General features: G+C 35.3%; 2 protein-coding genes across 17 annotated transcripts in view; both read right to left on the bottom strand.

Moving 5' to 3' along the window:
- Positions 1–2,703, bottom strand: part of LOC124642298 — a 37,233-nt gene extending 34,530 nt beyond the window's left edge. The window contains exon 1 of the mRNA XM_047180662.1: positions 2,455–2,703. The gene's annotated coding sequence lies outside the window, so the exon portion shown is untranslated. The remainder of the gene's footprint in view (positions 1–2,454) is intronic.
- A 9,248-nt stretch (positions 2,704–11,951) lies between these two features.
- Positions 11,952–27,585, bottom strand: part of LOC124642310 — a 73,828-nt gene continuing 58,194 nt past the window's right edge. For 7 of the 16 annotated variants that reach the window (XM_047180680.1, XM_047180676.1, XM_047180681.1 and 4 more), the window contains exons 2-3: positions 14,524–14,649; positions 11,952–12,807 (exon numbers count right to left, since the gene is read on the bottom strand). In XM_047180680.1, coding sequence (XP_047036636.1) covers positions 12,584–12,807; positions 14,524–14,649 — 350 coding nt within the window. In that variant the 3' untranslated portion in view covers positions 11,952–12,583. Of the gene's footprint in view, positions 12,808–14,523; positions 14,650–15,511; positions 16,177–17,420; positions 17,926–18,596; positions 19,062–19,850; positions 19,973–24,031; positions 24,176–25,311; positions 25,463–25,780; positions 25,937–26,254; positions 26,396–26,681; positions 26,838–27,585 lie in introns of those variants that run through there. The other 9 variants (XM_047180682.1, XM_047180688.1, XM_047180686.1 and 6 more) reach the window with 9 other exon arrangements.

The following is a 27,585-nucleotide window of genomic DNA, read 5'->3' as shown; positions in this document are numbered from 1 at the left end:
ATAATGAGTTCTTAAAAGTGATACATGACCCAAAATCTGATGCATCGTACACCTGCTCACTAAAGTGTTGCAACTAGGGCATGCAATTTCGGTAAAACAAAAATTACCGGTAAAAATTCGGTAATAAAAATATTTTTACCGGTAAACCGGTAAAACGGTAATTTTTGTAATTTTTTTAATGTGATATTATAACAATAAGATTGGGTAGTCTTAAAGCAAAAACTAAATAAATATGCAAAGTATAAGGTGGTAAACGTTTTTTGTGACGTGGGCCGTAACAAAAAACATGTCATTACCATCCGTACGCGATGTCGCCGACAAAATGCAAGAGAAACGGCTGCGATGGTACGGACATGTAAAAAGGAGTGACACCTGAGGACATCGGCAGTGTGAATGTGATACTCAATCTCAATAGACCCGGTCAAAGGCGCAAAGGCAGGCCAAAACCGTGGTGGTTGAGTGTCGTAATGAATGACATGAAAATCTGCGAACTCGAAGAGAAAGATGTTTATTCAGGAGGATAGAGCGAAGTGGAAGAAGGAAGATACAGAAAGCCGACCCCGTCACAAGACGGGATAAACGCTAAGAATTACCGTAAAAAAATATATTTTTCATTGAAGTGAAAGCCCTTTTTTATGGTAAATCATCAAATGACAGACTCTTTCTGTCCCATGTTTTTTAGTAGGCGTTTTATGGACCAGGGTAGCGGTAACTCTTTCGAACAATCCCGCGGCCCCGGCAGGCCTTGGTCCTGCTGGGCCCCACTGGGTTTGCTGACATCTCCCTGAGGAGCCCGTGGAACAACGCGCGCCGCTGACACGGGTCTGTTGTCTATGCAGACGGTGGAACGATGAGCCACCCGAACTCACCGCCCACAGACCGACGCCTACGGTGGCCGGGAGTAGTCTCTCGACCCTTGGCGCCCGTGGTGTCTTCCTGGTCCACTACAGCGGCTGGGATGAGAGGTGCTACTCGCAGTCGCTCCGCCGTCTCCTTCTCGAGCATGGCTGCTTCGCAGAAGGAGGCGACGGCTTCCCATTCCCTCTAGCTCCGGACCATGGCTTGTACCAGGGAAGGACGCGAAAGGTCGCCGCTGCCTATTGCCTCGACGACAACACGGCGGTACCCTTCCCAGGCAGTGCACACCTGGACTGTGTGCTCCACCGTGTCCTCAGAGCTGTCCGCATGGTGGTGAAGTAAAAGCCCTTGCTCAGTAAGGTCATAGAGTAGGTAAAATAAGCATTAGCTACATTTGTACCTAATATGAGCTGACAGTTTTGAGGAAAAACTGAGCCGCGCTCTTACATTGTCCGTTCTCTTACGGCCGCTGCCGGCCGCTGCTCTTTCAGTGGGGATTGACCCTTAAGGACACACAAGTTTACTTTACTAAAAAAACAGCATCTGTAACACTTACAATACGTAATGTATGCAACATTACATTATATTCAGGTGACATAACAAAGATTTGACGTTAAATGAACAATTGCTATATTTTATCAGAAAAACGTAAAAACCGGTAAATTACCGGTTTCATATTATTTTTACCGGTAATTTAAAACTCGAAAAAATTGGCGATTTACCGGTAAAAACGAAACCGGTTTACCGGTATTGCATGCCCTAGTTGCAACCCAAATGCATAGCAAAAAGAACAAAACGAGCTCTTAACTATTTCGCTGAGTGTACGCACTGAGACGGTGAAAGCCAATCCGTTTAGTTAATGTTCCGCATTCATTTCTAACTGAAGTATATTTACGGTTTTTATAGTAAAAGGGATTAATAATAAAGTGATCATCCTTCTTTTCTTACAAAGACTTTTCCCATACTCCTGAGCCTGATGTCTTCTCAGAAATCAAATTGTTTGCAGTCATCATAGTCTTTTACACAATAAACTGTACCTATTCACAGTTATTTTAGTCGTCCTCTTCCTCTATATCCACCCAATTTCATGCTAAACCACTACCTCATAATTTTGTCTAATAACTAATAATTTTTGAATAGATAATAATACAGTCTAAAAATAAAAAGTAAAAGTAACGGTCAAATTCGTTTTTTCAAGGCTAAAGTGACAGCAAAACTAATAGAAAAATTTAATTTAACCGTTACTTTTACTTTAGACATTACTTTAACTTTAACTTTTGATGAAGAAACTGGCCGTAAGTGATTATGACGCATGTGTAAATTTCTGATCTGCTTTAGGTACCTACTTCGATTAAAATCATTAACATACATTACCAATTTAATGATGATCAAAAACATCCTCAATATCCTTCAAATAAAATACTTTATTAAGTGAATATCCTTTTTGGTATTTTAGGTAATCGAAAATTAAATCAAAAAACGCTAAATTAATGTCGATAATTAAGTATTTAAATTCAACGTTACTCACTTAACTCTCGCAATTTTAATACAAGTAAACACAGATGTAATCGCTCGATATGTAACGTAAATATTTACCTTGACAAGTAATTTCCTTCCAAAATTATATCGTGAACCGACCACTTATCACTGATACACATCAAACAATTTATCTTTAATTAAAAACTCCTTTTAAAAACACTTTAAAAAAATAACAATTTTTTTTTTGGGAAAACCACACAAGATTATGCAAAAAAATAACTAAAAAGAAACACTTATTTACAACATACACTAATACATAATTATATCAAATCTATAAAAAATATTAAATTCACAAAAATAATCGCGATATTAAAATTTTGGAAGTTCCGCATTGAACGTGCGCTTGCGTTGAACGCCTGACAAAAACTAACATTATCTACATAATAAGAGACTTGATTTTGAGCTAATTGATGATTAATATCATTGTGTATTTAATACATACAATTATGCATGACTGTAATCTGTAAAAGTATTTTTGTTGTAAAACAGGTTTCAAATACAGGCTAGACATTATCTCCCTACATACATATTATTATTTACCCTACATACATTGGATGAAAATATCTTCTCTGCATAAGAAGAGAACAAATCTCAGACCTCTGATATAAAAAGCTGGGTAAATAATAATTATTTAAAAAGGAATTTCTAAAGGGAAAGAGTTTCCTTAACAAACTTCGTGACAGGTAAATATGTATGTTGTGGTTGTGTTTTTTCTGATACTCATGTTATTCCATGGAATTTGAATCAAAAATTCTTGGAAAAATGCCACTCATATATATTTACCTATTGAATCTGTCCCTTAGACCCGTATAGTATCAGGTATCCTTTCTTGATCATATTTTAACGAATGTAACAGTAAATTATCACCTTCTATATTGGGTATCTGTGGGGTAAAAATAATCTTAATAATCCTTAAACACAGATGTAAATAAAGCATCTCTTGATCTATCTCTCCTTTTAAGTATAGCTGTCACATAAGTTATATAGAGGTTTACATGTGAGAGAGAAATGTGGAAGAGGAAGACATGCTGCACAGCCCCCAATAGGGATAACGACTAATGGATGAATAACTTTGAAGACATCCTTGTGCCTTTTACTTCCTTTGCTTTGCAGGGCCGATGTCACTTTCACAAAACTCCTGGAAGATCATAACAAACCCTATCAATATCCTAAAGTATTTACATTCCATAAAAGGTGAAGAACAAGAAAGTTTTATCGACCCAGCCGTGAACTTTATCAACAATAGCCCTACAACTCGATTATCGGCTGTCGATCGAAAGGGCGAGAGTTCAATCAGTAAAGTCATGGAGAACAAAATGACTAGCGGAGGTGCCATAAGTTATGGCACCGTTTTAAAAAAGTGTAAAAAAGTGCTCCTAAGAAAGTAGCGCGCCAAAATGCGGGTGTGCGGGGGGAACGTTACTGTCTTCGCTCTTATACGCCTTCTTTGGACCCGATCTTTTTGTAATACCAAAAATTTATGTTAGATGTCTCCAAGAACTCAGGGCCTCGTTAGTTCACTCGTCACTGAATTTTTTGGTCATGTATTTGAGCTAGAAGAACGCACCTGACCTACCTGCATAATGGCATCTCCGCTCATCTTTCCTTACTCCTAAAGTAAAGTACATTAATAACATGATTAAAAGATAAATTACATCTCACTGAAATACTGTATTTTGTTGATTTTCGGCTCGTGTAAAGTCGAATCAGCAATAATTATAGTAATTATGAAAGTATATCATTAAAGATGTAAGTCAATCCTTCTGACCTTTCTGATTTTGAGAACTGTCATGTTTTTATCAATTTATTATTGAAATGTGTGTTTTCCTTTTTAAGGTAAGTTCGACTTCGATACTATTAAGTAATAAGTATGGCTTTTATTGGTTGTTTTAAAACATTTCCGTTCCATTTTATTGGGCCCAAATAAGTGAAAATTAAGACCAGATAAAGACCCTATGAACACGAAATGTTTTGCTTAAATATGGTAGTTTTTTTTTACTTTTACATAAGTCAAACAAATCATTTCTTGTTTGTAGGAACATACGTAGATGGACTAAAAATCTCAATATGAAAGATGTTCAGACTTCTTGATCATCTCCTCATTTCTTTCTTTTTTATTTTTCCTGCCATGACGGGTTTCGCTTATATTTTTTTTCACTTCGGTCTGTCAAAATATTGGTATCGCCCGCGGTTCGTCGCGCGATCAAAACCGATTAAAAAACTATGAAAATATTAAAAATACGTTGGCAGATTCTTCGTCCACTTCCCTGTTTCCCAGGTAAGTTTGTCTTTTCTTTGTTTGTCACGGGGTTTCAACGGGGACTTCAACGGAGATTGCAGTAAGGCCAGTAACTTCCCCAGCGAGTACTGTCCAAAAGAAGTTAATCTGAAAAACTTTCGCAATATAATAGATGATTAATCACAACCTTGGTTTCTGTTCACACTGGAAGCGCGAACAGGCGTGAAGATTGGACGAGGATGAAAAACTGAATGTTCTTGCAAAGAGATTCATCTTTGTCAATGACGAGCCGATCACTTGTTTGTGTCGACATCTAAATTATAGCTAGTAGGGTTACCAGCAGTTTTGATTCTTGAGAACTTATGCTCATTCCTCATGTTCCTATTGATCGATGACTTGCTTTGTACATAAAGAATTTTTCTTTCCTTGAAAATGAGTTATTGTACACATATAAAATTAATGTTTCATTTTTTTAAAGGTCCTTCATTCAATTTCCCCGGCGTATATGTAAGCATCAAATCATACTTTCAGAAATTCTACTAGGTACGATTGGAGCGTGGAAAATCAACTATAGTGCACAATTCAGAAAAGTTACAAAATAAGAGTAAATAAGAATTAAATTATAAATAATTTTAAACAATATTTTAGGTAGTTATTATGAAGTTTCAGTCTCCCTTTGCTTCATATTCTTTTTTTAATTCTAGAAGTTCTTGTCACTCTACTCACTACAGTTTTTCTCCACGGTATATATGAGTGAGCACAGTTTTTCACATTGTCACGCTTCAGCTGAATGCGAATCTTGAAGGTCTTCACATTACATGGTTGAGTTACAAATAGCTTTGTCTTAGAAATACCGAATAAGATTAATTAGCAGATTTAACAGAAGTACTAATTTATTCTTATTGTGCATTGTTTTATTCGCTTTTGTGTAGTTTTCTTGTTAATCTAGTGTCTCTTTAAAATTGTTATTAAGTGTAGCAATTTCAAGACATTTTATTGGTATCTTATCTTCATTTTGACACTTTTGGCATCACCTTTAAGCGTTATTTAAATCGAAGTTTAGAATTCTTAGCTTCATTGACGAATGGTAAAAACCAGTACCTACTGATACAAGCTGTGTATTGAATAAGAATACAAACTTATCAAAGCCGGTTCGAAGGTGCCAGAGCCAATTATCTGTAAGTACATAGCTGAGTATATAATTAGATAATGTGATAAACACACCTTCATGAACATTAATCCATATTGACAGTTGTCGCCTTCACCGATAATCACAAGACAGGAACGATTACTGTTTAGATACGGAATAAATAACACATGGAGTACTTAATATTAGCTAATGATTTCCGAGACGCTGTTGGAGTGGAAATGACAGACTTTTCTTTCATTTATGTTCAAGTTACGTGGGGTTTGTTTATCAGGGAAAGATATAGGTATATGTGGTTATTGGTAGGTACAATGACACTAGACATGTTTTGCATAAATACACAATATAGAAAAATCTGGATCAAGAATTATTCAGATGATATTGATATCTCCATTAATTCATTAATCCGTACTCACAAACTTACCTGTATAAAAAGGCTAAGTTAGAAGACCATGGTTCACAAGAATCTCTCTTGATATAAAGTGTCAACGCAAATCAGTCGTGTAAGATCATTGATTTCATCATGAGAACTAGATCAAAAGATTAAGTTTGTATTGAAGTGTATGACAGGAAATGAGCAATGTCATGTGTATTGGTTTATTATCGTACATTGTAATCAATCTGTGTTGTATATAAAATGCTATTAAAATCATATTATTGCTACCGTAGATTTAATCTATGAATTTTTATTGAATTATTAATGTACACACTATACATATATACAAACTTAAGCTACTTATCTTTATACAAAACTATATACAAAATGTATATAAACATAAAACATAATATAAAAGAGCATCGATCAGGCGTCGAAGTATTCCTCCGCATCACTGTCCTCCGGAAACGTGCCCAGAAGACTGGCTGCATTGCCACGTTGAATGGCAATGCTAATTCTTTGTCCAAAGAATAAGCCAGCCCTCTGGTCACGCGAAGCGTCGACAAGCTTTTTCGCGATGTCCTTGTAAAGTAACCGCGAACTCGGGCCCCACGGTCCGAGCGTTTCGACCCCAAACGGCTCAAAACTATAATTTCCAATAAGGTTATTATATTTGCGCCGCTTGGTGGTCTCTGCAGAAGCTGCAGCCGCCCCAGCACAGACTGCCGTGCTAGGAAGATGTGATGGCGCCAGGGTGTCGACGCATGTTGCGTCCCACACCAAGGGCCTACCCATCTTCCATGGCAACAACGTCATACCATCTGGCCTCTTTCCATCGTCACGTACCAGTCCATTAGGCTCTAAAACAGCTGGTACGCCGGCGGAGGAAAGAGCACGACGGATAATGTCGTTAATGCTGGCATGCCGTGCAATACGACCAGCACTTCTGCAGCACGACAGACCATGGTGCCCGAGGCTGTCGACAGCTTCACCGCAATGGCAGCGATGCGGAGCAACACAGGGAGCGCCTAATCGAAGGCATGTAGCTAACCGGAAGGTGTTATCATCCAGCATAGTGCCTATGCTGGTTGACGGAATAACCTGCAACCATAGTCCAGATTCCCATACTCCCACAGCCAGCAGGCGAGCACGCTCGGCAGCACCATTACACGTATTAAGAAGATCATTCCGTGTGATGCTGCAGAGCGGCCCATCCCACTGCCTCTGAGAGGAGGGGTCACTGGGCATAACCGTATTTGGGCAAGTCATTTTCCAAGCATTCAACGCATCGGCCAAACACGGCACCCCAAAGTCCACCAGTGAGGAAGATAGAATTTTCCTAGTGAGACTTGCGGTGCTGTGGACCGAGGAGAGGAATGCCGGTAAACTAAGACTGGAAATTTTGCGGACGCCGAGGCCTCCCAAGCGAATAGGCAGTGAGGCCTGTTGCCAGGCTCGGTCGTCCAGGGCCACATTTAATATTAGAGAAAGGGTGTTCCTGATAATTTTGTCAACTTTATCTAATAGGTTCGGATGTTTCCACAAATGAGAAGAGCGAAGGATATAAGTAAATTTTGGTCCGAAACAACAATATCGAATAAGGGTATATGCCGAATGTACATTAATTTTAAGTAACCTGTCCGAAATGTCATTGAAGTTTTGAATTTTTTCCTCTATAAAAGAGGAAAAAGAGTCGTCATAGATCGGAGACCCTAGTAGGCGAAGAGAGGCTTTCTCAATGATTTTTAATTGCGGAGCTATGGTATGAAATTTTGAAATAATCGTTTGCCTATGAATGTTGGTGTCAGGAATGAAAATTTCGCATTTCGAAAAGTTGAGTGTGAGACCGATTGATTTGAATTTTTCTTTTAATAGTGTAAGATCATTGAGAACAGTCTCTACATCGCCTCCTAGGGTGCCATCATCTAAATACCAGACGTTAAATTTTGAATTTAGCTGACGAATAATTGGATTTATAGCTAAACTAAAAATGACTGGCCCAAGAGGGTCACCCTGTTGACATCCAGCAGCAGATTCGAGAAGATGGTCTTTATATAATAATTTGGAAGGGTATCGATAACATTGCCAAAGGAATTTAAAAACTTTAGGAATTTCTTTTTTTGCTTCTGTCAACAGAATGTCCCTGTTTACGGAGTTGAAGGCATTCATGACGTCAACCTTTAAAATGACCTCCCCTTCATTACTATGGAGGAAAGTCGTTAATGCGTGTACCGCAGCCTCACAGCCCCCTTTAGAACCGAAACCTAACTGTAGGGGCTGGAACTTGCTGGCCAAAGATTCGCTGTAATAGGCACAGCTTATTTTGGCTACGATACGTCGGTAGGTGCTACCTACGGCAATGGGACGAATGCCGCCATCCTTCTTGCGTAGGGCGCATAAGTTAGCCCCATACAAGACATCGATGACGGCATCGTGCACATTGCCGGCGAGCATTAAATTTATAAGAGCTGTCAGCTCCCTCAAAAGCGACTCACCAGCCTCCCCGGCGCTTGCACTCGTTAAGTCTTTTAAATGTTGCGGCGTCAAGCCATCGAGGCCCCCGGCGGAGCCGCTCCTGAAGGAGTTGACAGCCGAGCGCAATTGGATAGCTGTAATGTACAATGGATCTGTATCATTGGGGTCGGGGAAGGAGAGGTCATTTGCTGCGGCCGGGTGTTTACTCTCCAGGGCTGTAAAAGTCTCTGGAGAGTATGGCGCGACCACATCGCTGCTAAAAAGTACCCTAGCAGCCCCACTTATGTCACCTTCCCCTAATTTGGATTCCACATGATGTAGAAGCCCTTTGTGGGGTAGACGTGCCGGTAATTTAGGGTCAAAAGAAGAAATAGTACTCATACAGTTTTCTTTAATTTGGGCTGTTAAAGTTTTTTTAGATGCCAAACTTTTTTGAACATGTAGAACCCTATAAGGGAAGGTTAATAACTGTTCCCAGGCACGTTCAGAGTTCTCTCGGGCAGCAAGGGATATGCATCGTGCTAAACTTTTTGCAACCGACGGTCTTGCGCCACGAGGAACTCTCTTCAGAATGGGCACTGAATGTTTTAAAATGAATTTCATCTGATTGTGTTTTTTATTCAGTCGTACCAGTAGTCTTATACCTAGGTACATAATTTACTAGCTTTTACCCAAGCTTCCATCCACGTGCTGAAGCTTGAAGGCATTACTTACGTACCTGGTTGAAAAGTAGCGATGCCCTTTCTTAGAATTTAAATTATTTATGTCATATTACATTAAAATAAACAGAAAGCGTTACTATCGCATTGTATAACAGTAGCAAGGAATGTGAACTCCTGAAATCTTACAAATAGTTTTCTACTTTGGATGGAGTCTCTCATATTTAGCGAGGGGAAGTTGTGACATTTTTTAATTTTATCTTTGCACTGACTGTTATAAATTACGGACCTACTTCAGTTCCTGAGACAATGGAAACCATTGAAAGATGACACAATGAACTGCTGTGCTATGAACATAATTTATAAAAGGACTAAAACTCCTTTAAAGTATAGTTATGCCGATGAGAACAGACCACAACAATTCAACTCATGCTGCTAATATTCTACATAACACTTTGAGCTAATCTTTATAAGTCTACTTATTTACTTACCAACCACTCTATTTACTTACACTTTGCAAATCAAAACACGTCGCATTTTGAACTCTAATATAAAAGGAATAAGAGCTATGGTGTTGTAAAGGAGATGTTGAAAGAAGTTGGTATTTATTATCTTAAGTATGGTTTCGATTAGATCTTATCGAGTTAATTGTGGTAAAACCATAGTTTATTTGTAGAATGCGCCCTTCATTGTAATTGCATTGGCAGGGTTGTTGTGATATACCTAGGTAAGATAAAATATGTATATCAAGTAAAGATTCATAGGTATCCCAATGCACAGATTAATTATGTTACCATAAAATACCGCCACCAGCCGGTCGCCATCGCCCGTTTTTCAACAGGGTAGCGCACTACAGGCAGGTGGTTGCCAACTGGGTTGCAAATAATTAGAAATATGATCCCACTACACACAAAATAAATAGAGCTCATTAGTATTTAGGTTTCCTCTCCTTCAAACGTACACATTTGGTTACTTGTTTCCAGTTCAGTTTCACTTTGTGATTCCTTGAGTAGTACTTAGTGGTCGGATAAAGAGTAGCCTCAAGCCTTTCCTAATAAATGGGCTATATAACATTGAAATAACTTTTCGAATATGTCCAGACGCGCGTTCAAACAAAACAAGTACTAGGTAGTATTGGCTACAAGATTTCACCAACAAAAGAATATTCAATCTAGATTCTATATTTTTTCCTAATGTAGGTCAAACGAATACATATTTATCTGTATTTCCTTTTCCACTGTGCGTTAAGTTTTTGTGTCGTCCAATCAGTGCGGCTGTATAAGGCTAACACGTCATTAGTCAGTTGGAGCGCATTCCGTGACCACTCAGCTTTATATGGAACTCTATTATATGAGAATTATGCGCTTGACGTGTACCTTCAAGTATTTTTAAGTATATTACCAATAGAAAGCCAAGTTATTTGTATGTTTTATAGATCTATTTTATCCTGGTATGGAAGGTTCTCCCAAGACGTGACCGAACGAATAAGTTTTGTAATAACCAAACTATGTATGTAAGTATAGTTACTCACATCCCTGGTAATTTCTTTACGCACTTTGATGTATTCTGCGTACCTATCTTAGTTTGATGATGGAACAATTCAGATGTTTGGTGAAGAAATCCCAGCTTTATTAGAAGTAAGAGATTAGAGATATCTACTATACCGCATGATGTAGTGAACAGAATCCTTTGATATTGTTTAACGTCAACAGCGCCTGTTAGTATTAGAATAGTGAACTACATTGTTAGCATATTGTTGTGTAAATAATAGCAGGCGCAGTATAAATATCGACAATGCGGAAAATAGGCAGCTCCAAAAGAAAGTGCGTCCAGTTTTGTACTAAGAATGTACTCCGAATAATTTTCCTGTTGCTTATTTCACCGACATTCATTTATGTAATCTGTAGCACAGGTTTCTAAATACATCTGTAGCACAGGTTACAATTAATACAAATGTAGTAACTATGTTCTGTTGGTGAAGCGATAACTTTTTTTACTATGTGTCTGTAATTTGGTTTATTCCTTTTTGTCCAATCTTGCTTTGGGAATCAGCCCCTTCAAGAACAAAAGTACTAAATAAAATGTTTATCTTTTATAACTTCAGGTTTTTATGATTAATAGCTGATTTCGTTAATCCCACGGTTATCACGTTGGTGAAAATTTGGCTAAACATTTACCTACAACTCACAACAACACACACAATGTAACTTCACACAGTGTAACTTCAGTCTAGACAGAGGTTACCTTTAAATATACATGAAGGAATATTGCATGAATAAATACAAACCTTCTGTATTTAGACCTCTAGGAAAACGCCTAGGAAGGTACCATTTTAGACCTCTTAGAAAATAAGTAGGACGGCACCGTCGTTGTCGTGACATCCTGTTTTATTTATAGTTCGGTGCTTCTTTTGCAGAATATGTTGTTACAAGAATAACATACTTACAATGAAATCTATTGTCCGCATTAGGGATTTAAATACTTTATTGTTTCCAAGAATAAATGATAAATTACTTAATATTTTTAAACTTACTGTAAGAATTATCAATAAGCTCTGATATCGGCGTGATTCGGTTTTAATTCCATACAACAAATATAATTTTATCGGCTTCAGATGGTTTTCAGGTGATTATTCAAGGTGTAAATAAAATGCACATAGTCCTTAAACTAAATTAAATTTATATTAAAATATAACGTTTATTAGGTACATCAAAAATATATACATAAGTTTTATCAACTATCAGTCAAACATTCGCTCAAACAACAAATCAACAAATGTTTGATCCAACAGCCAACATTTGATCAATAATTATCGTTTCAGTAATTCCATTGTAAAATGAATTGCTGAAACAATGAATAACATCAATTTTCGTGATTATTTTTACCAACCACACTCAGTCTTGCGTCCTCTATGAAGACGGAATATTTTTGGTAAAAATTTAAACAGCACAGAACTTACATCGTTGTCAAAAGTTTTATTTTGGTCCCAAGCCTTGTTCGCAACTAGAAATAATATTTACAAACAAAACACTATTTCATTTCTAGTTGAAACAATCAAAAAACAAACTTCGAAAAAAAAACGGTTACAGTTATAATCTACAACGCGTTATTTTAACGTTATATGGATTAGCAACGATTATCACAAACTCTTAAGGCATCTATACAAGACCCGTTCCCTTAAACATTTCTTTCAAATACATCACGAAATCGTTCAGACTAGTAAACTTTTAAAATACGAAGTCACCTGCCAGCTATACTGGAAGACTCGACAGTTGAATAACAGTTATTTATCACGAGGAGCTAGTAGCTACTGGAACCGTTCTTGGAACAGTTATTGCGTCTTCGCTTCTGGTTGCGTTATCGTTGCTTCTGGTCTCGGAGATGGTGGTGACTGTGGTGGTATCTGAGGAGGATTGTGCGAGCGCTGATGTGATCGGCTGCGTGATTGGCTGAGCTTGGAACTGAGGATAGTGAACTCCTACCACTTCCTCGTAGCTGGGCGGCGCCATGCATTCTGGAATTGAGAAATTGTAACTTTATTGACTTGGTAATAAGGTCGAATTTTAAAGTCAGCTTTGATAACAATTTTGAGCTTTTCTATCAATTGCGATGATATATTATGTATTTGTATATAAACGGTTGCAACTGAAAATATCAAGCTAAGACCTTTGAGGGAAGCCCAAGTCCAAAAATAGACTAATCATGATTTGAATAGGCTAATGACCAACTATGTAGTAGTATGTGTGTATGGTATAACGTCATCTAATGATCTACTTGGTATAAGGACGTATTAAGATGAGTTTCCTCTACACAATGAGATAAATATAGAAATAATGGCAGTGTTAGTACAAGTATAGAGTATCGTCACTTGCCCAGGTGTGATCAACAGGATGTTAATAATAACCATGCTTAGATCATGAACTAAGTATACAAGTATTTGTATCGTAAGATCATTTGAATGTACGGCGTAGAAGAATCTTACTCTATATTTGAGTACATTTAGTGCTATGGTACTTTAGAGGAAAAAATATCATTAATTCTACATATTTTTATTACCCTAAAATTAGGTGATGTTTTGCCTGTTTGGGCATAATTTAGGCTTTTAAATGCTATAGTTCCGTACTATGTATAAACAAAAAATATGTATGAATCAATCCTAGCAAAAAATTGGATCTGAGACTACTAAGAAATTTTGATAGAAAATGGTGTAGGTATTTGGGTGTGCATTGACCCAATTAAAAATTGTTTTAATAAATGTTTTCCGAAAGGTGTTGACTTTATCAAGACAAAGGATTACCTACAGGTATGTACATGTATCAGATTGACGTTGTAGATAAATATTGCGATAAAACATTTGCGTGGAAGCCAAAGACTGGTGGAGCCTCATTTTTCATTGGCATGAGCAGAAAGCTTTTTATAGTAAACTAAAGTAAACAAAATGGAAAGTGTTGGTTAGGTTGAAGAGTAAGAACTGATCTTTATACCTATGAGACCCTTATTAAGCTATTAGCTTGATTTGCTTTCTGCGGGGGTCTTAGGAATTAGACTCAAAAATAATATAAGAGACTTTGAAGATGTTAATACAGTACATACATAAATGTTATACATGGACAAGAACAGCTTAATACATTCAGTACCTCCTACTAAGTATCAGTAGTATTAAGACCCTATCAATCACTTGTATTATCAATAGCTACTAATTATAGTTCCTAATCAGGAGATACACGGACCTTTGGAAGTAAATTATCATCATTCTGGTATCCAAATCTGACCGAAGTTCAGGATCAAGTGAAAGCGGATTTGATGCACACAAGATAAAAGAAATGCATCCTTATGTGTTATCGATGCATTTGATTACATAGGTATAATTAGTTTATTTTGTTCTTCTCTTAATTAATATGTTAACATAGATTCTGACCACATGGTTGCTAAAAGGCTTGCAGTAGGTAGTGGTTGTTATAATTCCATGCCACAAGCCCTCAAATTAAGGCTAAATAATGCGGTTTATTAAGTGACTACGGATAAAGCCTGTATAATGTTAAGGTCTTCCTAAAGATCTTGTCAAATAAGTTTTTCATTCCAGAGTTGGGTACTAATGACTTCATAATAGTCAAACTGTAAGCCCAAAATACTATTGCGGATTCTTCAATACCTGACTTCACAGAGGCAAAGTAACTTGATGAAACCTGTATGCTAGATCTAGAAGATGAAGTAGTAAATAAATACGTACCATATTTGGGTGGGGGTGGCAAATTGGAAGGGCTGACGTATATAGTGGGTTCTGGTTGGCCCAGCGAAGGCCGCGCCCGGGACCCCACATACATTCGCCTCTGCTGCGGACTGCGCGTTTTTTGTCCTGGAACAGGTTAAAATAACTGATTAGAATACTACTTGAATGTATTTTGTGGCAGGGAACTAAGATCCTTGACACGGTAAAAAAATTGGTAAAAATACATGTTGGATATTTTTGTGGAAGGAATTTTCTGATGTATAAAAAGTCTAAATTATGAAATTGCTGTCCTATTTTAAACAACCAATACTAAGTTGTCTATAACTATCTGCAATCTTCCCAGTACATATATCAATATAAAATTATACGTAGTTTTCTTCTTTTAAATATAATGCAACGATTTCGCGCTTAGTACGTTTGTCGCAAAACATCGCCTCATAAAGCGATGTAGATAAATGATACGATATCGGCCAGAAGATTACCTTCTGATTAAAGTACATATGATAGGTACCTAAAAAGACTTTGGTTGACGATCAAAAATATTATTTACTTCAAAAACTTAGGTAGTATGGATGATAAAATTTTTTCGCGAAAGTACCTAAATAATCTTTTGTGTTATCGTTCTTCGATATAATATATTGTTTGGTGCCCTACAAAATAAAGGTAATTTAAAAACTGAAAAACATAGATGTACATGGTCCATTAGAATAATGATGTCAATCTGCTAATATAGCCTTATAGCACTTAAGTCATCTAATTTTGAATTGAGTTAACAAAACTATCAGTTTAGTTCAAAATAAACCCAACTTAACTCGTTCAATTGTCGTAAAGATGTCCATATAAATATAGAATGTAATAATACATCGCGTAATAAATATCCTCAAAACAACAACAGATTCTAAGAGATCAATAGAAAAACTTCAATGCAACCAAGACCTCGCATAAAACGCACAAGGCAAATCACAATAAACAATAACAAAACACATACCCATAATAAGTACTCTAATACAAGTAACTATGAAGATTATTATCACGAATACGGTCGTGGTACTGAGGGCGGACCACACAATATCCGCGAAAGAAGTCTCATAGTCAAACGGGTCTTCACTAACGCCGTCAGACAATGTACGAGCTAAACTGAGATTTTGAGATTCCATTTGAGAGTTATTTGTAACAGTTCCGATAACAGTTCACTTAATACTTGTGTCTCTACAACACTATCGCCATTTAAATGTAACGAACTTTGTTGACAAAGTTAATCCATTAAATTTTTGAATGCATTTGTAGATTTATTAAAAGTTCGATCACTTCTCACAGTTTATCATCACTCGCGACCACCTCAAACATTCGAATGAAAACGACATTAGCATAATCGATTATAATATGATTGGTAAGTTTATCAAAATCGATTTTATCATGGATTAGCACTAAGAGATTTATGGTTATATGCCCCCTATGTATTTCGATATCAGAGGCCCGGGATGTATGTGTTTCCTGAGACGGTCTAGAAGTAACTAACGCATGTAATATGACGATATCTTATTGATTACTGATTCGATTTTAATTACTAATGCAGTTTACTCGCCTTGACGCTCTATCTTTGTTTACGTAATAAGTGGAAACAAGGTAACACCGTATGTCCTACTTTGATTTTTACCGGCAAGTTTACAAACAATTGTTTTACCCCCAGATCTATTGTGAAATCTAGCTGATTGTAATACTTACCTAGGAGCTAAGGAGCTTATTTTTGATAATTTGAAAAATTGCGTAGTTATTATTTATGACGTAAATTAAAGAACGTAATCAGAACTTGTTGTTGTGTATTAAGGTAGGTAAACAAGAGTCAATGATACCTAAAATTAATCTGTAACATGCTTAAAATGTACCAAACGCTATCATAAAGCCAGCAATAAAACTAACATACCCATAATAACAAAATAATGTAATAAAACTTTACACACAGCTTAAACAATAAAAGCATAAAATGACCAGAATATATCAAAGATAAAGAATGTTAAAATGACGGAAAGAAGTGTTTTCCTGTACTAGATGTTTATATAGACGACGAAAAATAAGTAAGTGTTAATAAGTATGATACATTAATGATGCACCAATTAGATAAGAATGCAGGACAACTTTCACTTGTGAAATCCTGTAAACCCCCGACTAGCTATCACTGCTAAATTGTAAAATACTGATAGTAGAAGACATTCCAATTGATGGTCGAACAAAATGACCGATTTACTCTGAACCAGCTAAAAATAAAGGACTAAATATTTTCAAGTAATAAGCCGTCTCTAATCTAGATATGGCTAAAGCCAGCTAAACTGTTATTAATCCTTTAAATCTTGACGAAAAAGCATTATTTTTAGAGACCTATCTTCATGTTGCTGTGATATAAAAAAAGGTACAGCCGATCTTGAACATGACAATATCTACACTTAAACTCAATAATTTTCGTGACGTACATAAGTATTTAAAATGTATAATACAATAAGCCTTTATTGATAAAGCGATATACGCCTTCTTAGTGATAGGTATTTAAGTGCAATACAGCATTATCTAATTCACGGATTGTTTAATCTCATTTTAAGTACGATTGACGTTTCAATATTTTAGGGTAAAGAAAAGTTGAGGAACAAGATAAGCTAAACATAATAGAAGAAATTGTAGAGACGATGAGAAATTATGAGTTTTATGATCGCAACACTTCTAACTATAGGAGTGATTATGGACCAGTTTTGAATAAATCAATTAGTAAAACTACAAACTCACGGCTTGGTACATTACTAGATATTTTAAGAAAATACAATATCTATCACGAGATAATAGTATATATGTAAGGTAAACCTTAATAACAAAGTTGATACAGGTAATAAATCAAAAAACGAATTTACTTAGAGCAATGATCCTCAGACAGAAGAACACGAAAAGCCAGGTGATCAACATTCCGATCAGTATGATCATGTACCAGAAGGCCATTTGGCTCAAACTGGCTGGATCGTTCACTTCCTTCTGATCGCTGTTGAACTCCTCAGAAGAGTCATCGTCGAAAACGTGAACATTTGGGTATTGGGGAGCCATTTTTGATCAACAGTTTTCTTACTGAATATTTTTTTTAAGTGATCAAAAACGTCTTTCGATACAAATTCTTCACTGCTATCGCTATCGATGGAAAACTCGAGAATCTTCTAAATTGCTTGTTTCACAAACAAAAAGAGCTCCCGAACTTTACTTTGCCACTCACAACTAATTTGAATCAACAAATTATTGGAATGATAATGACACTAGACACTAAATTCTCACTGATTCACAAAAATTATATTTTCACACATTTTGACACGGAACTCATGGATTTTCGTCCGCTGGATATTGTACTAGTGCTGTAACGGTATCGAGTGATTCTATTGATATCGGATTTTATCTCTGATATGTCAGCCCTATCGGTAAGGTTAAGCAACATTTTCAAGAGATACATTTAGATTAGGCTTTGTATCAGTCTGTTGACAGAAGTTTTAAGTCTGAATGATGATAAAATGCCTACAATAGATTTTTTATTCAATTAGATTATATGTAGATACAAACGCAAATTGGATAATTATAGTTCGGCCATTCAGAGAATGCGTTCCTGACACGTCGCGATTGAACTGACGACGTAATAACATTCATTGATTATTGATATAATAATGTTGTTTTAATGCTCCTCAATTGTTAAAACGGTAAACAACCAGCAAAAATATTTTTATCGTAACTGCAACGCCATTGCAAAGTTACGTCGTCAGTTCAATCGCGACGTGTCAGGAACGCATTCTCTGAATGGCCGAACTATAATCAAATCACTCTATGATCAAAGTCTTATTTATACAACAGGAAAATAATCAAGTCATTAATAAAATAACTTTGAGGATAAAAAATATAAGAACAAGCATAGGTATGTTACCCACTATCGGTATAGATAAAACTGGAAATACCAATAAACTATCAACAAAAGACAAAGAAGATAAAAAGCAAGAAAAGCTAGGGACTGAAAAAGAATCAAATCCTAAAGAGTAAGATAATATCAAAGTTATTACTTATGTGGGCCATCTTCAAGCACATTATCACGAACCCCATGAGCAGGATTGTGATCAACACTGATACCACCATAACATGGTATATCGATACACTTCTAGCAAAGGAAAACGCGTCATCTTCTGGTGAAGCCACCATCTTCGACAATTTCTAGTTTTATACTTGAATCCTCTTGACTGCTTATTTCGTCTTGTGACGTTTCCAATTAACTTTTAACTTTATTGTTAAAAGCTATTGTTTCATTGTGTTAGGAATCAAATGAATTTACACTTGAATATAAATACAATATTCCTTTTCTCTAATTCGTCACTTTCTTCAGGTACAATTGCAATATTGTTATTGAAAACAAAATGAATTATTTTATTGGTCGTTGCACTGGCACTGATGATTTATTTGATGTAAAAGATTATGAAAAACATAATCTTCTTAGCCATTGTTTTATTTAAATCTTTTACAGTATGACACTTGTAACCCATAGATGTACTCAATATACTGATTTCTTTAGAATTTCTGCTCTTGAGACAAATCATATGATTGATGATCAGCTAAAGATATCTTCACCAATGCCCAAGTCACTATTTTAACAAATTTAAACCTTATTACAATGTATAAAAGACCATTTACGCTTGTCTTTACTATTGGTATTGTTTTTCCAGCTTTATCTTTAGATTTATCGGAGATTTAAAAATACGTGTCAGAGTTTTTAGATTTATGACTTTTGATAAAATGAAAATGCTGCTTTTTGGTATTGTAATGATATGATTCAACTTAAATTAAAATCGGACTATTGATTATGTAGACGTCTGCTTATGCAGAACATTTTCTAAGAATACATACAATTGCAATATTGTAATAGACCTTCCCATAGTGCATGGTAAAGCTGTTGATACTACATATGTGACGCAATATACTGAAGCTTCCTACCAATATGAATACAAAATATCTATATTGGACAAAGCTTTTTATCACTCATGAAAGAACGAACGATAATCAACAGTGGGAAAGATAACATGACCATAGATAAAACCAGATTCAGCGAGTGAATGAAAGAGCTATATTCGAACAGGGACTGGAGACACACTTTTGGTAAATATCACGAAATTCTGTCATTGTCAAACCAATGGAATAATCTACATTGAGATATTAATGGAAGCGAGCAAGATAAGCCGAGAAAGAAACGAGAAAGATTTCCTCCCAAAAAAAGTCAGACAAGTTCTACATCCATAAAGACTTGAGTAAATTTATAAATAACTTACTTAACATCTTGCAAGCCAGCATAAGCATACAGATTGACACCACCAACGTTACTCCAATCAAATACCAATTTTGTTCCATCATTTTAAATTCACTTCTACAAAACAACTAGCACGTACCATTTCCACACTTAACTGAGTAATTATATTTAAACGATAAAAACCTCACAATAAAGCCGATAATCTTATCAAAATATCCATGACATTTATATTACTTTAACAACCATTGTTCTAAAATCCATTGACCTGTAATGAGGAAAAAGAAACAGAAAAGAAAATGCGTACCTACAAGAATATCAAGGATTACAATCTGAAGGACGTCGATAACAAAGAAAGAAGTTTAGAGTAACAAGTCCAGAGCAGAAAAAGAAAGATCAGGTATTAATATAGTTTCAATACTCACTTTTCCATCTCAACACAATGATAATAATAACAAGGACGTAGAAGATGATCAACCAAAAGAAGCCCCAGAAATAATCATAGTTGAAGTTATCCATAATCTTACACTTAACTAGCACTATTATACAAAGCTTACACTGGACATGTACTTCTAAATATAGCCACAATTTGGCACATCCAGTAATTATATACTAAAGATAAATTGAATGATGAAACTGATACCATTTCAATTAGTAATACATGACTCTGCTTACAGTATAAACATTTCCTGGAAACGACCAGTGCAATGTGATTGGACATAATAAAAGCATTTATCTATGAGGAAGTTTGAAAGCACTATTGTTGTTCCTAGGGAACTAGAAGGAAATATCCATGGAAGTATGGTTTTATCAAATAACATGTATAACAAAACCGACTATTGTATGACCTTTGACCATTTTGGCAATAATGCGATTACATTGATAGTGTACATTTTTTCAATCAATGAATTTACAAGAAAAAGCTGTAGCCTGTATAATAAGATGATCTAGCGACAATAGATGCAAATTATCTTACGATTTCTATGTCATATTTGATATCTAAAACATGATCTCTATGATAGTAGTTCACAAGCTATTGCTCAACATTTTGAAATATCATTAAACATTTGATGACGTTGTAATGCACAGTTTGGACCTCAAAAAAGTATACCTATCATATAACAATTAAATACTAGCAACAGCTACAGACAGGACTAATGAAATTAAAAAAAAAAACATAACATTGTAATTAATAATCATGATGATAAAAGTAACTGAAATAATAACTCACCTTTACTTAACAACCAGAACAAGATGGCCATTCCAATAAAAAATAACAACACTAAATAGATATGCATGATTGAACACGATCACAAAATATTACCTATATTTCACACTCAAAAACGTAGTGAATAAAGTAAAAGGTTAACTGTAAGAAGAACAACTAGCTCAATAGAGGGCTGGTAACCCAAATGTACGCAAAACTTATGACATGTCTGAAACAGGAAAATATGATGGCAACAGGGAATACGAGTGTAGCAAAAACGTTAAGGAAAACGACCCCTTGGACAGCATAACTGCAATACATTTTGAGCATGTTAATATTGGAAATTATATAAGGGAGAATAAAGTATATAAGTATATAGGAGAACTATCTAATGATAAAACCGGCCAAGTGCGAGTCGGACTCGCGCACCGAGGGTTCCGTACAAATCCTGCATAGATAAAAAGTAAGTCTCGCGCCAACCGTTCAGTTTAGAACAATCATAGTTATGGTAATTTCGTGAGAGTCAAAATAGTTAATATTTTTTATTTATATAAAATAGTAGGCCAGTACTTTGTAAAAGTTATTTATATACAACATTTTATAGTCATCATTCAGAAATCTGATTGAAAATAACTATTTATGTCTTAAAGGTCATTGGGCATATCTGACCCGCTTTGTAAAAAGTGGCGGACATGAATCAAAGTAGTTTTAAATCGTGGAGAATGGTATGACGTTTCTTTGAATATAAATATTTTATTAAAATTCCATGGAGACGAATGTCCAGGATCGATTAAAAAATATAAAAGACAAGCAGTTTCAGAGGATTGTACAGGTTGCAATGCTAGTTTTTATTGTTAAAGACTTTTCATAAAGAAGGAAGATGCCAATTCGAATGACCAGCATCTGATGAGGTTCTGGAAACCCTGAGAAATCGAGGGCAACTCTTGAATATTGTAGGCACGCATCGAGTCAAAACCAGACATGTGAGTGTATTTTTGAGGGTACTGGTAAACAGTGAAGGTTTGGAGCTGATTTGATTATGGAGACTACAGAGAGTCGAGGGAACTCCTGAACGATAAGTTGCAACTACCACGTGTTTGGGCTTATTTTATTCGTATTGGCGAAGACTTTCCACATAGATAGGTTTGACTGCCATTGTGGGATCGATAGCAAAGATCACATATAGTTATGGGAACTCCTTTACAATTTATAACGTAACCTTGTGTTGGAGCTTATTTTATTTTAGGTGATGAGAATTCACTACTAATGGGATCTTTTATTTTTGAGGGATTAATCACCTAACGAGCCCCAGTTTCAGGTACGACGTAACTAAAACATACCGTTGAGGAGTTCTCTCCACTTTCTCACGTCTCCATCATCAGGTAAGCTCTAAGCCTTCACTGTTTGATAGTATCACCAGACATACATCTGAGAATCAGGTTTAACCCTATGCATGCCTACAATTTCTGATAGTTGCCCTCGATTTCTCAGGATTTCCATCATCAGATCCTGACCTGATGACAATGGAAATAAACGGCGAGTATACTCTTTCACTACAAAGAAATGATTTCTCAAATCCGTCAAACTTGGTCGTTTAAATTCCCCATTGAAATGAGGAAAATATTTGATGTTTATAGCTGATTTTCTCTAGATTCCCATGGTTCACATTGATGCGACTAATGCCAAAGTAAATCAGAGCCTTATATCATTATACTGTGCTATATTTCGTTCGTGTCCGCCGGGGGTATGATTTCCATACTAAGGTGCCCAATGACTTTTGAATGATTTAGAATTTTTCACAGTTTAGAGGCAATTAGATTCAAGAAGTGTTTGATGTGAATTTCAACTTTAATATCTCTACGCGTTCATGTGAAAAAGGGTAGGCAGTAAGTTTATAATTATTAAAAAAATATTTTATGTCATGTAAGCAAAAATAATATTTTAATATTTTATGCGACTTCAAATTTGTCATTTTCGCAATTTTTCCTTTATCTGTACTATATAACGTTGCTACGTGACGAATTTAAAGATTCTGAGTTCACGGGAAGTACCTTGTAGGTTTTGATTCCCTTGCGTCTGACGGAAATTCGTCTAAGGTCTCGATATAAACTGCTGTATCCTTTGATCGCGTTAACTTAGAAGTTTGATTTCACTGCTTAAAGGGACAATAGACCTAGGTATTTGGTATAAATTTCAATTTGATACCTTTATTAGTTCGTGAGAAATAAGGTAGTAAGTTTCATTTTATTAAAATACTTTTATTATATTATATAACTAAAAAAATGTGATTTTCGCAATTTTTCCTATATTTGCATTATATGACAATGCTTCATGCCAAATTTCAAGATTCTGATTTTACGGGAAGTCTCCTGTAGGTTTTGATTCCTTTGCGAGTGTCGAAAATTTGTTGAAAATATCGACATAATCGGCTGTATCTTTTGATTGGCTCGGCTTAGAAGTTTGATATTTTCACAGCTTAAAGGAGCAATAGACCTGAGTATTTCATGTGAATTTCAGCTTGATACGTCCACGCGTTCTTGAGATAAAGGGTCTTGACAGACAGACAGACAGACAGACGGACAACAAAGTGATCCTATAAGGGTTCCGTTTTTTCCTTTTGAGGTACGGAACCCTAATAACAGAAGGGACTAAAAACATCTAAATCCTGTTATTTTGTGAGCTCATTATCATTAAACTATTTGTTATTAAAAAGTAATAATGAGTTTCATAATCAACTTCAAATCTCATCATTACATTAAAGTTAAAGAAAGAATCGACACGTCAGCGCCATCTGTCGGCACTTGGGCAAAAATTATTAAAACCTATCAATCAATTATAAAATGATAAGCGTGACGTCACGACAGATTAACTTTGTTCTTAAAAAATATTTTTTAAGCGTAGGGTTCATTTCAGTGAGCGGAGAGAGTCAAACAAAAAGTTTAGCTACCTCAATCAGTGGTTTTAGCTATACCAAGAAAAAACAAAGTATCTCAACTTACCACATTCTTTCAAAATCCCAACAACCATTGCAAACATAATAACTACAGCAAGAATAATAACGAATCCTGAACCAGTCACTTCATCCATTGCAACACACAAGACAGTTCTCAAACACGAATGTATCAGGCAATAATTATGTTTTCAGCAAACAAATATATTATATATTGATAAACCGGATCCATATCGAAAGGTTCTTAATCTAATCTTGTGTGCTCGTATCATTGCACGTGTCCATAGGTACATAATTTTTTAATGACTGGTCAACCATTTTTTCCATATATAGGTATTTCAAATGCTAGTGTAATACTGCCTATTTATTCTTCATTGTGGACCGAAACAGGTACAGAGGAAGGGAAAAATAGTGTGTATCCGGTTATAACAAGTATATATACTTAATATTTTACTATACCAGTGTTATTTGAGAAATAGCTGCGAACGTAAACCGACGAAAGCGATAGCAGCGCCATCTATTGCCAGAAACTGGGAAGTTATTTAATACAAGCCTTGATATTATTTTTTTGTTAATATTTTGTGTAAAGCTACAAGAATAAATAAATAAGTTAATAAATAGATAAAAAAAACTTAGTTATATAAATTAAGGTAGACCTTGCAACAAAAAGTACAGGACTTCTAATAATGCAAAACTTTCAATACAAATAAAAGCTGCAGTGTAAGTGGTCTTATTGATATAATTAAATAAGGACATAGTAACCTTTGCGAATACTGTTAAAACTGTAATATTTATTTGATTGTAGGTACGTTAATAAAGAAATTAAGCGATAAAACTTAGGTATTGATTATATTATTTATCTTATCCGTTCAGTTTTTCAGGACGCGAAATTGAGGATGGGCCAGCTTTACAGCTATTAATATAGATAAAATATAATGCCTTCCAGCTTTTTACCTTCTTTATTAATCTGCGTCACAAACTAAAATATTTAACTTTCTGATCGACATTAACTCAAAATTGGGTACCAATAGTTTTCTTAATATATCTAGTATTGGCATAGCAACTGTTTTATATAAATAGATAGAGTATATACATAGAGTATAGGGGATTAACAAAAAAAAAAAAACAGCGTAAGTACTTCATTGAAATTCTGTTTAATGAACTGATGTAATACCTATGTAGGTGTGGTTTTTGATGAAGCAATTAATTTGATAGTCGCCAATTAGAAGAATTTATGATAACAATTATAAAAAATCACTATATGTCAAGTTTGGCAATAGCACGGGCAGCAAATTAAAGGAAATCATTTCTTAGTAAATTATAACTCACCTGACACTTTACAGTACACAACAATTGATAGAATTATTATAAAAGTGCTCCAGAAAACGATCTGTAGGACATAATAGTTTCCGTAATACATCATGAAATTTAAATTATGCAAAAGTAATAGGATACACAGGCGAAAGTCACTGTTATTCTAATTAAAATAAAGTATTAATTCGATAACAATGAAATTAAGATCTTATCAAGTTATTTTATCTTAATATCGAGGAATAAACAATTAGCTTGCAAGTATCCACACTTTGTACTAAGTGACCCTTATTGAGAACAACGCCATCTAGCGCTGGCTTCATAAACTTGATAGTACATGAAACTCTGCATGTGACGTCATGATAGTAATGACAATTAAATGGAAGGCTGCAAAATTAGGCGTAAAAAATGCATTTCTACTAATAATTACGAGTAAGGACTTGTATGAAGGACAAAACAAAAAAAAAGTGATAGTTAAAAAACTTACTTCTTGTCCTATAAACGGCAATTGAAATGAAGAGAACCATAATAAAAACCGCAATACCTATGCGGAAAATATCGAACCAGTTCATTTTTTTATATTATCACTTGCTTGTAAGTACAATAATGTGTGTATTCTGGGACGAACGTACTTGGAACTGAACGATAAATGTTAATTGACTGTGATAGCCAATCGAATCTTATCATTATCCCCATTGTTATTTTATCTGTGGTATATTTCCGATCGATGATAAAATTCGGACGTCGCCGACGCATCACATACAAAATAGAAGTATAGCTAGAGAAAGACGTTATATGAAAGAAGATTTTATCACAGTGTCATCCTGGCCTTAATACTACTAAAATTCTACCAAATCTCCAATATATATCTGAGTCGCGTAAAATCACAAAAACAAACAAACGCATAATAACATTTAAAATGTCAGTAAAGATTAAGATAAACATCAAGCATTGAACTTACTGCAATTTCCAATTGCCGAAATAAGCGAAAACAATATCAGAAAAAGAAACCACGTCGTTAACAAAAGTAGTAGAAAATACATTTTTGTACTAAAATTCTACTTTATCGAAACCCACGTCCAATGTGATAAAGACTCCGACGGGATTCTAATTAAATCGATAGCAGGCGAAGATAAACCTATAATTACCGATAAGGCCATCGCTAAATCTTATCATGAATTCGGTGCGATTATACATATGATATGCGAAAAGGGTTTTGATGTCGCGGTTCAGTTGACGGATGACGTAGACGATACGAACATTCAAATTGAAGATGTATTTATTGAATGTTCAAATGAAGCTTTACAACAAAACATAAGAACACCTGCAGCAACAAATAAAGATATCAAAGAGCACAGAGAACAAAATAAGGAGATCACAATACTCACTCCATTTCCTGATAGCAGCTATGCCAATCAATATCAAAACAAACACCACCCAAAATGCCAAAACTAACAGTTGGAACACCAACGACTGATTATAAATGTGCATTTTATAATATAAATCCTAAAGCACAGCAAATACCTCGGTGACAGCCATACGACTAATCATGACAAGAAAAAAGCTTAATTCGCGAGTCCTGATATCAACACAGTGGAATCTTATCGGGCATATGTTGGATGATTAGAATATATCATAGTTGGTAATCAAACTAAAGGTAACAAACATGATACATAGAAAAACTTACTCCTTAACGCTGCACACGAAAATATGATAGTGATCATTAACATACAAAATATGAAGCCATACATTCGGTCTAACATTTTAGACAAAAACACACGACTCGATAGGATAGTGTCACTATATTGACAAAATAGATTTTGTCTTCCTTAATGAAATTTTTAAATCTAATCAATAGTCAATTAACGATTAGTAAAATTGTATCGTGGTATTTCCTCTTTCTGACCGATAGATAGTAATACCTACTTAGTTATATCAACCAATAGTGTTGGTTGTTGTGGTTTCAGTCGACCAATCAGAATAGCTGATAGCTGGGATTGGATAATTGTCTGTATCTTTCAAACCACTGTAAAATGAACTCTGTGACATATTATTGTCAAAGGTACATAATATTTTGATCCATTGACTTGATTCCGTATAAGATTGCGACATATTATGTAAACTTTAGCCCAAAAATATTATTTAACATTCTTCGTGGTTATCTTTTAAACCAAAAAGGTGCATCATTATTGCATGTAATAATCAGCAATCACTCACTGGCACAACTGATAATAATGGTGGTCAGAGACAGGCAAAGCGTCTATAATGCACAATTTCCAATAACTATCGATA

This window comes from Helicoverpa zea, chromosome 24 (assembly GCF_022581195.2).
Source record: "Helicoverpa zea isolate HzStark_Cry1AcR chromosome 24, ilHelZeax1.1, whole genome shotgun sequence".
Classification (NCBI taxonomy): domain Eukaryota; kingdom Metazoa; phylum Arthropoda; class Insecta; order Lepidoptera; family Noctuidae; genus Helicoverpa; species Helicoverpa zea.
Note: the sequence above shows the minus strand (reverse complement) of the source record. Positions and strands in the feature narration are given on the sequence as shown.